Genomic DNA, 13,388 nt, shown 5'->3' on the forward strand with positions numbered 1-13,388 from the left:
AACATGCGCTCGCTATTTTGTAAAGACGCCCCTTGGCCGTTCGCATCATACGTCATCTCCGCTATTTATTAGATTAATCGAGTACATCGAAAAGGCATATGAACTGCTCGCAATTCTTGTGGTAGCATTTTCCTACCGCAATCATGCGAGCAGTTCAGGCTAAAAGACAACCAAGTGACGTGGTCGACGACGCTGCTTTGTTAATTATGCACACCCTTCAAACGCATGTTTTGACCGTTTGGCACGCCTGCGTTCGGATCTCCACTCCCCATTTTCAAGCACCTTCCTCTGTTGCCACCCACAAACGCCTCATCCTGTCACTCAAATTAGCAAGCATTCGCTATTTTGCGAGCGCACGATTTCCTACTGCACTGACTGGTTGGCGCATGCGCATTACAACCCATACGCATGCGCAGATGTGCGAACATCGCTCACAGCGAACGAGCGACCGCTTATGAGCGGCTCTGAATCAGGCCCACTGTTCTTTAATAAAAAGGATATTGACCAATATACTTACATGTGAATGTAGTCAATGTTTGTACAGATTTGGTTACTGCCCAGTTTCTTGTAGCCCATTGGGTGTATTTTTGCCATGATTACCCTGTTGAATGGTTTTGCCTCTTTTGCGTGTTTTACAGACATATTCCGGTCTTTTCTGCGTTGTGGTCAACCCTTACAAAACACTTCCAATTTATTCTGAGAAGATCATTGACATGTACAAAGGGAAGAAGAGACATGAAATGCCCCCTCACATCTATGCAATAGCGGACACGGCATACAGGAGTATGTTACAAGGTAAGATTGTCCTATGGTTTGCTGCGTGGTCATCAGATCTTCAGAAAAGGTCACAAATTAAATTATTGGTGACAGAGAGCTGCAGTCATCATAGACAACAACTGTTCTTAATTTCCAGGCCCAGTCCCAGGTTTTCTCCATGAAAATGTCCTTACACCTCACTGTTCATCATTGTGCAAGTCTCACCATAATCTAGGCTTTATCATGTATTATTTAATAAATGAGTATTTAATATAAGGGGAGTTGTCATGCACTGAGGTCACCCTCAACTGTGCCAGCCATTCCTACATGTAGTTGTCAGTCAGAGGGTAGTGAGGTGTGATTTGGAGAGTGAATAGTTGAGTAAACCTGTTTTATTTTGTTATATATTATGTGCAAGTTTTTGTTTAAAAATGATGGGCATCTTTCTGTTATCTCTGTATACCTCACACAAGGTCAATTGTTACTTGTATTCGTATCCTTGGATGTTTTTGGCTTCAAAAGAGTTAAACTATAACATTTGTTCCATAGGCTCTTAGATAAAAATGGTAAGGAATCTGTGTTGAATCTGTGACTTGTCCCCAGTGTCACACAAAGCTATAGAAGCCTCTAGAGAATGTCTTCTCAAGTATAAACGTCAGGCGCTACACAGCGACTACTGTTTGCCGAGCTCTCTTGCCTTTTTTGGTGAGAATCAAAAGTTAAAGAGACGTAATAAATCTTTAGGAATAGTTTGGCAGAGGGTTGTGTGAGATAGTATTCCTAGTTTTATTAGGACGATGTTCATGTAAACCTTGTTCACATTACAGTACAGAGATATATTAAAAGATCAGGGGATTCTTTCTAGCCATTTGCAATTTTTATTTTATTTAGATATAACTGCTGACCTATTTCTTATTCAATGCAGATGGATAGAAATGAGCAGTTTCAAAAACAGAACATGTGCACAAGAAAATAAAAAATAAGTTATCTTTAAAAAAAAAAAATATATATATATATATATATATATAGATAGATTGGTGTAAAAACACAGAAACACATTGGGGATTGTTGCAAAATGATATTAATTTTAAAAAAGCACGCACAAAAATAGTGTATTTCTGCCCATACATAGAGCTGGGACGTTCTGGTCGGCAGCAGTAGTGTACCCGTCTGGTTTATGCCAAGCACACGTCACAGGCATGTATATTCCACATGTGCCGATTTTGAAAACCATTTATTTTATGTGCAGCAGGCAATGTCGCTATTAGGCCTCAGATGACATACTAAAACTTAATGAAAAAAAAAGTTGATTAAATATACTCACAAAATAATCATTTCTGCTTGAGTATCGAAAAACCAATCATTATCAGCAGAGCATTCACAGTAAACCAATCAGAGGTGGTTTTCTAAACCGTCATGGCAACCGTCATTATTATCATTGTCAGCTGTTTTCATCTGCCCCATTTTCTCTGTCTTTGCAATTGCAAACACGTCCTTACTGTAATTGGCCTTTATTAGAACACCAGGTTCTGTCATGTACAATGTGGGTTCTCTATGTAAACTGACATAGTACTCACCCTATGCTTTGAGAAACTGCAGATCCTGTAACAGGTGCCCAGTATGTATCTATGATGACTATGAGTTTGTGAATTCCTGTGTGTAGTGGATGTCTGGTCTGTTGTAGGGGCATGATCTCTATAAGTTGGAGCGTGGTCTTGATGGACGTTGGATTGTGACATAGTCACTTTTACCCTGATGATTATTATTCAGGAATTTTGTGACCTACTGTACATGCGCAATACTCTAGGGAGCAGCTGACAATTTATAGCCTTAAGCTGGCCACACACTAGACCAACTTACATCCAACCAGCCAACTTGTTGATTGGTTGGAATGAAAATGTGGTAAGGAATGGGAGTAACTGATGATCAGCAATTTGCTCCTAAATGCCAGAAAACAGATGAAAATGATCGTTCAGACAAGTTTGTTAAATGTTTGATCTAAACTATTTGTTCAAACAACATTTTTGGTCTATTTTCCGGCGTTTGGGAGCAAAATGCTGATTGTCATTTGCTTTCATTCCTTACCAGATTTTCATTCCAACCAATCAACTAGTTGGCTGGTTGGACAGATAATCTTTAGATGTGTGGCCAGCTTTAGGCTGGCCACACACTAGACCAATTTACATCCAACCAGCCAACTTGTTGATTGGTTGGAATGAAAATCTGGTAAGGAATAGGAGTAAATGATGATCAGCAATTTGCTCCTAAATGCCAGAAAACAGATGAAAATGGTCGTCAGACAAGTTTGAACAAATTGTTTAGATCAAACATTTAACAAACAACAGTTTTTGTTAATTTTCCGGCGTTTGGGAGCAAATTGCTGATTGTCATTTGCTTTCATTCCTTACCAGATTTTCATTCCAACGAATCAACAAGTTGGCTGGTTGGATGTAAGTTGGTCTAGTGTGTGGCCAGCTTTACTGTACATGTTTATATGTAGATGGTGCATTGATCACAACATGAATTTGGGCCTTTTGTACCACTTTCCATTTATTGCGTTTAGATTTTACCTACCAGCACACAAGGTTCTACTACCCTTTGTTTCTTTAGGTAAGAGAGTATTGTAATGAATGATGTTGACATCCAGGCATATTTCTTTTGTTACATATTCATGGGGCACATTCAATTAGCTGCAGGATTTCACCTGCGGCTAATTGACAGGCTAAAGTCCCGCGACGCGGGGTTTAGCTATTCAATTAAATAGCTATTTCCCCGCGTCATTACACCAGGACTCCCGCGCGAGAACACACTGATTCCGCGAGAACTGAAGGAATCAGTGTGTAATAACCTCTCGCGTGAGGCTGAATAGGGCGGCCTCACGCTGATTTTATCTCGCACCTACATGAGGTGCCAGGTAAAGTCAAACAGCGGGGACTCGCGCACGGGGTCTCAGGGACACCCACGCGTGGAATCCCCGCTAATTGAATCCCGTCCCGTAAACCCCGCGGCTAATTGAATATGCCCCATAGAGTGTAGTTCTCCCTTAGAACATAAACTAGTGACTGGTAACTAATATAAATGTGTCACGAACACAGATTAATACAAGAGGAATGTGTGTGGAACACTATCTAACACGTGATTGAAGTTGTATGGGTGCATACATGGAATTGTAAGATTTTATTATTAAAAAGCCATGGCTGATTTTAGTTGGCACAAAAAGCCTCACAATTCTGTCTGATTCCAGTAATCGGAAGTCCATGCAAACACCTGCCTGTATTTTGACATAGCCGCATCTATGCTACATCACCACCATGGTCCAGCAGCCATCACTATTATCTGCATTTAAACCAGCCCCATCCTCTCTGCATACACTCACCTCCAGGGCTGGACTAGCCATTGGGCACTCCTGGTATATGCCAGAAGGGTCAATGGCCTTAGGACTGGCTCGAGGAGGGAGGAAAGAAGTGTCCCCCGCCCTCCACCACACGGCTCCAGATTCACTATGAACTCAGGGAGAAGGAAGGGGTGGAGGCAGTGATGGGAAGAGCATAAAACCACTTCAGTAGCCATACCTGGAAGTGACGTGAGTGAAGTGGAGGTTTCTGCCCACACTTTCCACGAAAATAAAAATGTAGGCCCCTTGCAGGCTCGCTTCGCTCGCCACGCTGCGGGCACGGTGGCTCGCTTAGCTTGCCACATGTCAAACATGTCACGAACACAGATTATGCCCACTTCGATGGTAGGGAATGACGTTGGACACTGGCAGATGATGTCATCGTACATCTACGGAAGGGGATCTATCTGCTCCTGCAGTGATGGGCCGGTGGTGCGCAGTGCTGGGCTGGAAGAGACAGGAGAGAACCGCGAGGCCAGGTTCCCGTGACTTGAAACACGCCTTTTTGAAATAACCACACCCCCTTCATGACTGAGTACACCTAAGGCACGCGCGTGCGCAGCCCCAGTCCGTCCCTACTCACCTCTGATCAACCTGCAACTCTGTCTACATGTCCTTGGCATGCCCACAAGACGCTATGTGAGAACGCCCCTTTGCCACCCCTTTACAATCCTGTAATACCGATTCAGCCGTAAAGGTCGCAGCACATGTGAACAATGATTTGTAGGCATATGGAACTGCGGGGAACGCTGAAGCAGGAACATTATGGAAGCAGCTAGATCCCCTTCCGTAGATTGACCCTGACGTCATCAGCCAGTGTCCAACGTAATTCCCTACCATCCAAGTGGGCATAGAGGGGAAATATAATCATGTGGCGAGAGTAGCGAGCCACCGAGCCCGAAGTGTGGCGAGTAAAGCGAACCCACGAGGGGCCATCTTTCTTTGTTTGCTGGACTGTGTAGGCAGGAAACTGCACTTTCGCCCTCAGTTCACGTCACTTCCAGGTACAGTATCTGAAGGGGAACTAGTCTTTTCCAGAACATAGGCCCTCATTCAGAGCCGTACGCTCTGAGCAGAGCGCACGCTCTGAATGAGGGCCGGGCTCCATTTTCATGGAGCGTCCTCCCGGACGCTCGTATAGCTGTGGGTCACCACCCACAGGCTATACGAGCGTGCATTGTGATGGCCGCGATGGTCGTGTCCATCGCGACCATCGAAATTGCGAGCCGAAGCCTGCGGTTGAGGTTTTCAACCGCAAGCTCCGGAGTGATTTTGGCTCTATCAGAGCCAAAATCACTCCCACTGACATCACTAGTGATGTCAGTGGGCCGGCTTCTGACGGGAGGCGTTCCCGTCGGAGCTCCCTCCGTTGTGCGCATGCTCAGTGCCTAACATCGACCCACTTGCGAGCGGACAGCCGCTCGCGAGTGGGTCTGAATCAGGCCCATAATGTGTAAAGAAAAGCCTGAAATGTATTTATTATCAGAACTTCAGCCTAGCCTAGTCTTACTGTTACTACTTGTCACTGTGCATCACTTTGCTGAGTAACTGTTGAAAGCTCAATTAACTCTTCCTGTTAACAAACCACTCTTACAACTTGCTGCGTGTTATGACAAGATAAGATAGACAAAACACCAAAAGCAAATGATCTGACACTCTGCTGGAGCAGATAATAGAAAGACAGATACTTCCCACAGTAATTAATTATAACCACATATATATCCACATGTATTTGCAATTTAAGACCATTTAAGATTATACTCATCAGTATCCTGTGTTATAAAGTTGTTTCTGTAGCTTACGTCTGGCATGGGGGCTGGAAGTCATTCTCTGTTTTCTCAACTTTGTCCTCAAGCTCTTTTAAAAGACCATGTTTTAAACTTTTAATATATTTCCCTGTAGAATCATTATTTACTCAGTGTATTAGATTAATTGATTACATTTTCTAATGTATGCAAGTCACCACTACTTATAAGGTTTTATGTTAAGCACAGTACACTAAATGTAATATTCTCAAAATGAAGGGGGAAGGGCGTCAAAGCAGCAAACCCTCATATAAGTTTCTTCTTAAATAACAAGTTAATAAGTTTAAGAATTTGATAGTCATTGTTCTTAGCTAGCTGCCTACAGATCATTATCTTCTTTTCAATACCTCTCTGGAGGGCAAACATAAATATGGCAGCCATAGAGTCATAGCTTTCAGCATGTAATGTGGGCTGAAGTAGCAGAAGGCAGGACAGGATGTCACAATGAAAACATAGCTGAGAGGGGCAATCCAAAGACTCTCTGCTCACTATACCGCGTGCAGCAGTGGCGTAACTACCGTAGGTGCAGGGGGTGCGGCTGCTATGGGGCCCGGACCAACTCGGGACCCGGCCCTCCCCCTGCACCTGCGATGCCAGGCCTCTGTCCACGGCCCTCCCCTCCGCACCCTCCTCACTCCCCCATCCCCAGCACTCTCCTCACTCCCCTCTACTCCACTTACCTGCTCGGTGGTCGCAGCCCCCCCTGCTCCGTGGTCGCATCTTCCCAGTCAACTCCGCCTCTGGCTCTCCCCATTGACTGATACTGGGAGAAGGCATGGTCGCCTCCTCCCAGCATCAGTCAGTGAGATGGAGCCGACCGGGAGAGAAGGTGTGCCTGCCCTGCGCAGCGCAACCATGGATCAGGTAAGTCGGGGAGTGAGGAGGTTGCAGGGGGGCCTCAGGCCAAGGGGGGGGTCCACGGGACAAGAGAGGGGGTGGTAGGCTGAGAGGGGGGGTCGCCAGATGGGAGGGGTGGCCTGTACATTTTTTTGGTATGGGACCCCCGTAGGTATAGTTACGCCCCTGGCGTGCAGTGTGACTATGGTTGCCACGTTAGTTGCATAACATTAAAAAATCTATACCTCTAATATTCTCAAGCAGAGAATTCTGGCTCCTTCTTGGGTTGTCCATTTTCAAATTCCTAGTGGGGTTGATGGAGCCCCTCTATACCTGTAGCTTCCTATCTGGATGAATGAGAAGCTAACAGGGCGCGTTTTTTTTATATACACCCTGGCAGTATGGCAAAATTCTGCCTCCTGTTTTAGACCAGTCAGATTGGAGAACTGGATGATTTTCTAGCCTGACTTAGTTTGCCTAGTTTAGCCCAAATCTATTTGTTTTTTTTTTATTTTAGTGGCATTTGGTCCTTTAACTGATACTGTACAGTTGTTCAGTATTAAAAGCTAGTACACTAAAGAGAAATAAACATCATTAGCACTACCACACCACAGTGCAGGCCTTATCTCCTTGTTCAGAAAAACCCACATTATTCTTGGATACTAGAGTCTCCTAAATCTGAAGAGAACATGTAAAAAGAGAACATGACCTTGAATTTACAGACCCGTTGACTTTGTGTGGTTTTATTTGTTTTTTATTAAATGCATTATTATAATTTCTGATAGTGATAGATGATGTCATAGACTGATGACATCAAACTTGTTATAGTAATTGCTTTACACATATCATCCAAAACAATGCGCATGGAATTTGCTGGCAAATGACTGGTACAAAGTCAATGGATTACACGCTTGAAAGGCAGCTCTATTGGCTATCTTGTGTAAAGCTGGGTTTGTGTATTACCCAGTCAGTCAAAATTTGAACATTCAAAACACAGACACCATAATGTCAACAGGAATGATATTTAGACAACCAAAATGTCGACATGGACTATATGTCAACAATCAATATGTACACAGTCAAAATGTCGACAGGTACTGTACATAATTTAGACATGGACATAAATAAATTAGACATTCAATAGTACCATCATGCCGGGGGGCAGGCTTGCTGGGACTTGTAGGCCGCCTGCACAGAACAATATTATTAATTGTTTCTTTACCATCACCCCAGGACCCACCGCCCAGGGCTGGTTGTCCTTTGTGAGGGGGCATTAGCATAGTGTAGGGTGACAGCAGATAGTAATAGCAGAGTGTACTGTCACAAATATTCGTAGCAGATTGTGCTTGGTGCAGTAGTCCTTCAGATATAGAGTTAAATCCAGGTACACTTGTATTTGCCAATATGCTGAAGGTATAGTTTGTGTAACGCAGAGGCGGATTTAGGCCTCACGTGGCCCAAAGTAAGACACCAATTTTGGGCCCCCTTTTCTACTACTTATTTTGTCACAACAGGGGCCATTTTATAAGATGGATATACCACTCTTGGTTGCTTTGATAAATGTATGACTTGGCATGCATTTATCAGCGCAACCGCACACTGCAATTGATATATCTAGATATATATATAAAAAAAACTTTAGTAAATATACCCCTTAGGGGCCTGTTCACCAAACATAATTATCACATGTGATAATTGTAGTTTGAACTCACTACGAGTTCAAACACAGTTTATGAGGCATTCATCATGCCTCCTGCCCTAAACTATCACTTCCGAATAACTGCTGTTTCTACGAAGCAGTTTTTCGCAAATGAGAAACTTTTCTCCTGCAACTGGTCAGTTTCACCGCTGTCTTCCATCTGCGCAAGTGCAGTTTGAAGACAGGCTGCGAAAACTGAGCTGCAGCGCAGCAGAAGAGACCTCCTTCCCCCTGCCTGTTTGCCCGCCCGCCCGCCCACCCACCAACCCCACCAGTGTTTGTCTGTCCCGTCCCCCCCACCCTTGCTGCAGCCGCTGCTACTGAAGAGTGTGGCTCCCCCACCTTCCTCAGACCTGCAGTCCAGGTCCCCTGCGTGGCTGTGCGGTGTCTGACACCCCCTTTTATGTATTTTTTTAAAAATCTTAAACCTATGAACTATATTGCACATGTAAAATATGTGAAATCATCTTAGCAAGAAGTGTGCTGAAGATATAGTTCATAGGTTTAAGATTTTTTTTAAATATACATAAAAGTTCAGTCTGCTCCGTGAACCCTGCACCCATTATAAATACTCCCCTGCTAAAGACAAACACTATATTCAGGGGATGTGGTCATAATACCGACTGCGGGGATTCCAGTGTTCAGAATGCCGGCGCCGGGAATCCCAACTCCTGTCAGACTCCTGGCGTCGGCATCCCAATTGACGACATCCCGAAGGTAAGTAGCAGGGTTAGGGTTAGGCACTAAGTGGGGAGGATTAGGTTTAGGGTGTGGGGAGGTGGAGGTTACTAGGGGGGAAGTTTAGGTTTAGTCACTGGGAAGGGAGGGTTAGTGGTAGGGAGAGAGGCCTTCATTCACAGGCGGTCGTACGGTCTACGACCGCACGGCCGCCTCGATGTTTGTCAAGTGCGCATGCGCACGAGGGAGCCGGCTCCTTCGTGCGCATGCGTGAGACCCGCTACGACCGACAGCGGGTCTCTTTCCAAAGGGGGCGAGCTGTCGATGTTGATTGACAGCTCGCCCCGTTTGGAAGGCGTGCCGGGGGGGTGGTCTCTGACCATCGCGACCATCACCCTAGCGGTCGTTAGAGCTGTGGGTGTAAACCCACAGCCTAACGACTGAAACAGAGGCGGCCGTTCAGGATGCAAGCAGCCGCCCAGTTTCTGAGCGACCGCTTGCATCCTCCGACCGCTTCTGAATAAGGCCAAGAGGGAGGGTTAGGATACAGATCGACAGGTGTCGGTAACCTAACCCTGTCGTGATGCTGGCGTCACTATTCTGACCGTCGATATCCCGTACCCAACCCATATTCAGTTATCAAAAATTCTTGATCCTGAATTGCACAGCTCTGACCAATAAAATAGACCATTCATTTATAATTGCTCATGATTTATTCACAATAATAAGCTGCCCATGGCACAAAATACTTTCTTCAGCAGAATATATTATTCTTACATTTTATAGTTCTTTTCTACAATCTCCAGTATATTCACATATCATAGATTGCTCAGGACACTATCTGGTATCAGGATAAGAAAGGGGAGGAGTTATGGAAATTGGGCTGTAGAGACTTCTCTGTAGTCAAAGTTACACATAGGGCCCCATTTAACAACAGGACATTTTCTCCTTTCAGTAGTCAACTAAAAGAAGGTTTATTGCTGTTTGTTGCTGTATCACTTGTGCCATCAATTCCAGGCATTGCCAGTCCCCGCCGAGTGTCACGCATGCACATGAGAAAGAAACCTGTTGGTGGTTTAAGCTTACTCAGATTGAATAACGGAACAGCTCAACCAGGATCAGGAAGTCTGCACCGGAAGACACTGACCCTGACCCTGGCCCTGGCACTCCCATAAAACGGGGGGGACACTATTTCATTTCTGGGAACTTAGGCTGGCTCCACCCACTCCCCCCCCCAAACGGCCGCAACCTGTCAATCTGGCTGCGGCTTTTAGGGAACTGAAAACCTCCCAACTGTCTTTCTCATGGCGGGACAGTCCTGCTATTTAGGGACTGTCCTGCTGTCCCACCCATGGGCCGCAGTGTCCCACGGTGGGGGGGAGCTGGGGGAGATCACTCTGACCTTTGCTCTGCAGAGCAGAGCATCGGGTGACTATGTGCATCTCTTTGCTGTGAGGGGAGACCCTCGGGGCAGCATCTCCAGGAGTGCTAGCTTGCCCCATGTAAGCAGGGGCGCACCTCGAGGCCACATCGCTTTTTCTCCCTTTTTCGGACGTACACGCCAAGGGCCTGAATTCAGCATGGATCGCAATTGCTGTACAACCACATACGCAGAACAGCCGCTGGTGCGTACTGCGCATAATTGTACACTGCATTGCGATTGCACTGAGATTACACATGGTCAGGAATCCATTGCAGAATGAGTTTGGGGGTGGTGACGGGGGAGTGGTTGGAGAAACACAGGCTTGCCTGTCTGTTTGTACGCTGTTACATGGGTGTGCATAAATTAACCACTGCGACGGCATACACAGCTTGTGTACTTACTGTGTGCCACAAGACTTTCGGAGACAGGTCAGAGCTGCGAGGTATTACGGCAGTGGCGTAACTAGGAAATTTGGAGCCCAGGGGAAAATGGAGCTAGAAGCCCCCCACCCCATTTGTGCACGCTCCGAAAATGGGCGTGGTCACATGCCACAAGGGGCGTGGCCACTTAAAAATGGGGAGTGTCAACATGACACACACCTCTTTCTCGTCACTCTGGGAACTTTCCTTTCCATTACATACGCTTATTAATGCCCCGGGTAGTAGTGCCCCTCTTGCAATGACCACTGTAGTAATGCCCCTTATGCACTGTCTCCTGTAGCAGTGCCCCATGTAATAGTGCTCTTTATACAGTGTCCCCAGTAGTGCACCCTTATACAGTACCTCCAGTAGTGCACCCTTATACAGTGCCCCTTATGAGGTGCCCCCAGTAGTGCACCCTTATACTGTGCCCCTTATACAGTACCCCCAGTATGCAGTGCCCCCAGTAGTGGTCCCTCTTATGCAGGTCCCCAGTAGTGCCCCTTATACAGTACCCCCAGTATGCAGTGCCCCCAGTAGTTGTCCCTCTTATGCAGGCCCCCAGTAGTGCCCCTTATACAGTACCCCCAGTGTTGTCCCCCTTATGCAAGCCCCCAGTAGTGGCCCCCCTTATGAAGGCCCCCAGTAGTGACCCTCCCTATGCAGTGCCCCTAGTAGTGACCCCCCTTATACAGTGCCCCCAGTAGTGATCCCCCTATGCAGTGCCCCCAGTAGTGGTCCCTCTTATGCAGGCCCCCAGTAGTGGTCCCTCTTATGCAGGCCCCCAGTAGTGATCTCCCCTATGCAGTGCCCCTGTAGTGGTCCTCTCTATTCAGTGCCTCCGGCCAGTAGTGCAAAACAGACAAAGATATGACATACACACACAAAACACTCACTGACTTACCTGAATCCCCGCTCCTGCTACGCCCGCCGCTGTCTGCTCCTCCTACCTCCCACTCGGTCCCGCTTGGTATTATGGGAGAGACGTCATGACCATCATGACGTTTCTCCTATCGCCCACTGCAAGAGCCAGAAGGCAGAGCTCATGAGTGAGCTTCAGCCCGGCTCTGGCAGTGGGCGCAGCAGCCAATGAGAGTCTGTCTGACTCTCATTGGCTGCTGAAACACACACACATCACCGCAGCGCCGGTGGTGATGTGTGTGTAACAGTGTAGTGCGGACCACACTCACTGTCATCTGCACTACACTGAGTGACTAGGGCGGGCCTGTACCATGGCCGGCAACACTCCCCCCCCCCCCTCGCCACCGGTTCCCCTGCCCTGGTTACGCCACTGTATTACAGATGTGAGAAGTAGTGGGCGTCTCTATGCTGGCTGAGCAACACAACTGTGTGAGATTACGCAGTCACAATGGTGTTTTAGATTTTAATTAATGAATGGGAATTGTTGATCATCTTGTTTTTGCCTCTTTCTCATGTTGAACATTCCAGTTTATATTACATGATATAGCAGAAATTAATTTTTAAGATCAGCTGGTATGTAATAATTGGTTCTTGTCAATGTTGTGGTGTTTCCTTATAAGTTTAGTAAGATAAATGGCAAAAACTGCAGAGTGTTTCCGATAACAGTATTCTTAATATAACGTTCCCCATGGGTTTGTTGTCTTTTGCGCAAACCACAGTGAACAAAGGGGACAAATTTATTTTTAGTGTTCTGACGTCACATTCTATTGTGTCCATCTGCAACTGGTTATGATTTGCAATTAGATACTCAACAGTAGAAACGTTATGTACCATAATTTTCTATAGATTTTTTTAATGTTTTGTTATTGTACCAGTGGTTATGAAAGCAGAATGTTCGTACTGATGCTCAGAGCTGTAACTAGACATTTTGGTGCCCTGTGCCAGAAAGAGCTTTGGTGCCCCCATCTCTCACCCCCATCGTAAACATGGACAGTGCACACAGTACAATCCCCCCCCGTTACACATTACACCATATTGTATAAATTACATTACACATTATGCCACACAGTACAACTCCTCTATTACACATTATGCCACACAGTACAACCCCCTCTCCCTTACACATTATGCCACACAGTACACCCCCCTCTCCCTTACACATTATGCCACACAGCACAACCCCCCCTCTCTCCCTTACACATTATGCCACACAGTACAACACCCCACATCTCCCTTACATATTATGCCACACAGTACAACCCCCCTCTCCCTTACACATTATGTCACACAGTACAACACCCCACATCTCCCTTACATATTATGCCACACAGTACAACCCCCTCTCCCTTACACATTATGTCACACAGTACAACACCCCACATCTCCCTTACATATTATGCCACACAGTACAACCCCCCTCTCCCTTACACATTATGCCACACAGTACAACACCCCA

The 13,388-nt window shown here is 46.1% G+C and overlaps 1 protein-coding gene across 3 annotated transcripts in view; it reads left to right on the top strand.

Annotated features, from left to right (window-relative positions):
• Positions 1–13,388, top strand: part of MYH11 (myosin heavy chain 11) — a 116,818-nt gene that overhangs the window by 16,659 nt on the left and 86,771 nt on the right. For all 3 annotated transcript variants that reach the window (XM_088474210.1, XM_088474211.1, XM_088474212.1), the window contains exon 3: positions 639–795. In XM_088474210.1, the coding sequence (XP_088330336.1) occupies positions 639–795 (157 nt within the window). The remainder of the gene's footprint in view (positions 1–638; positions 796–13,388) is intronic.

Source organism: Taudactylus pleione, unplaced genomic scaffold (assembly GCF_031769625.1).
Source record: "Taudactylus pleione unplaced genomic scaffold, aTauple2 ptg000149l, whole genome shotgun sequence".
Taxonomy (NCBI): domain Eukaryota; kingdom Metazoa; phylum Chordata; class Amphibia; order Anura; family Myobatrachidae; genus Taudactylus; species Taudactylus pleione.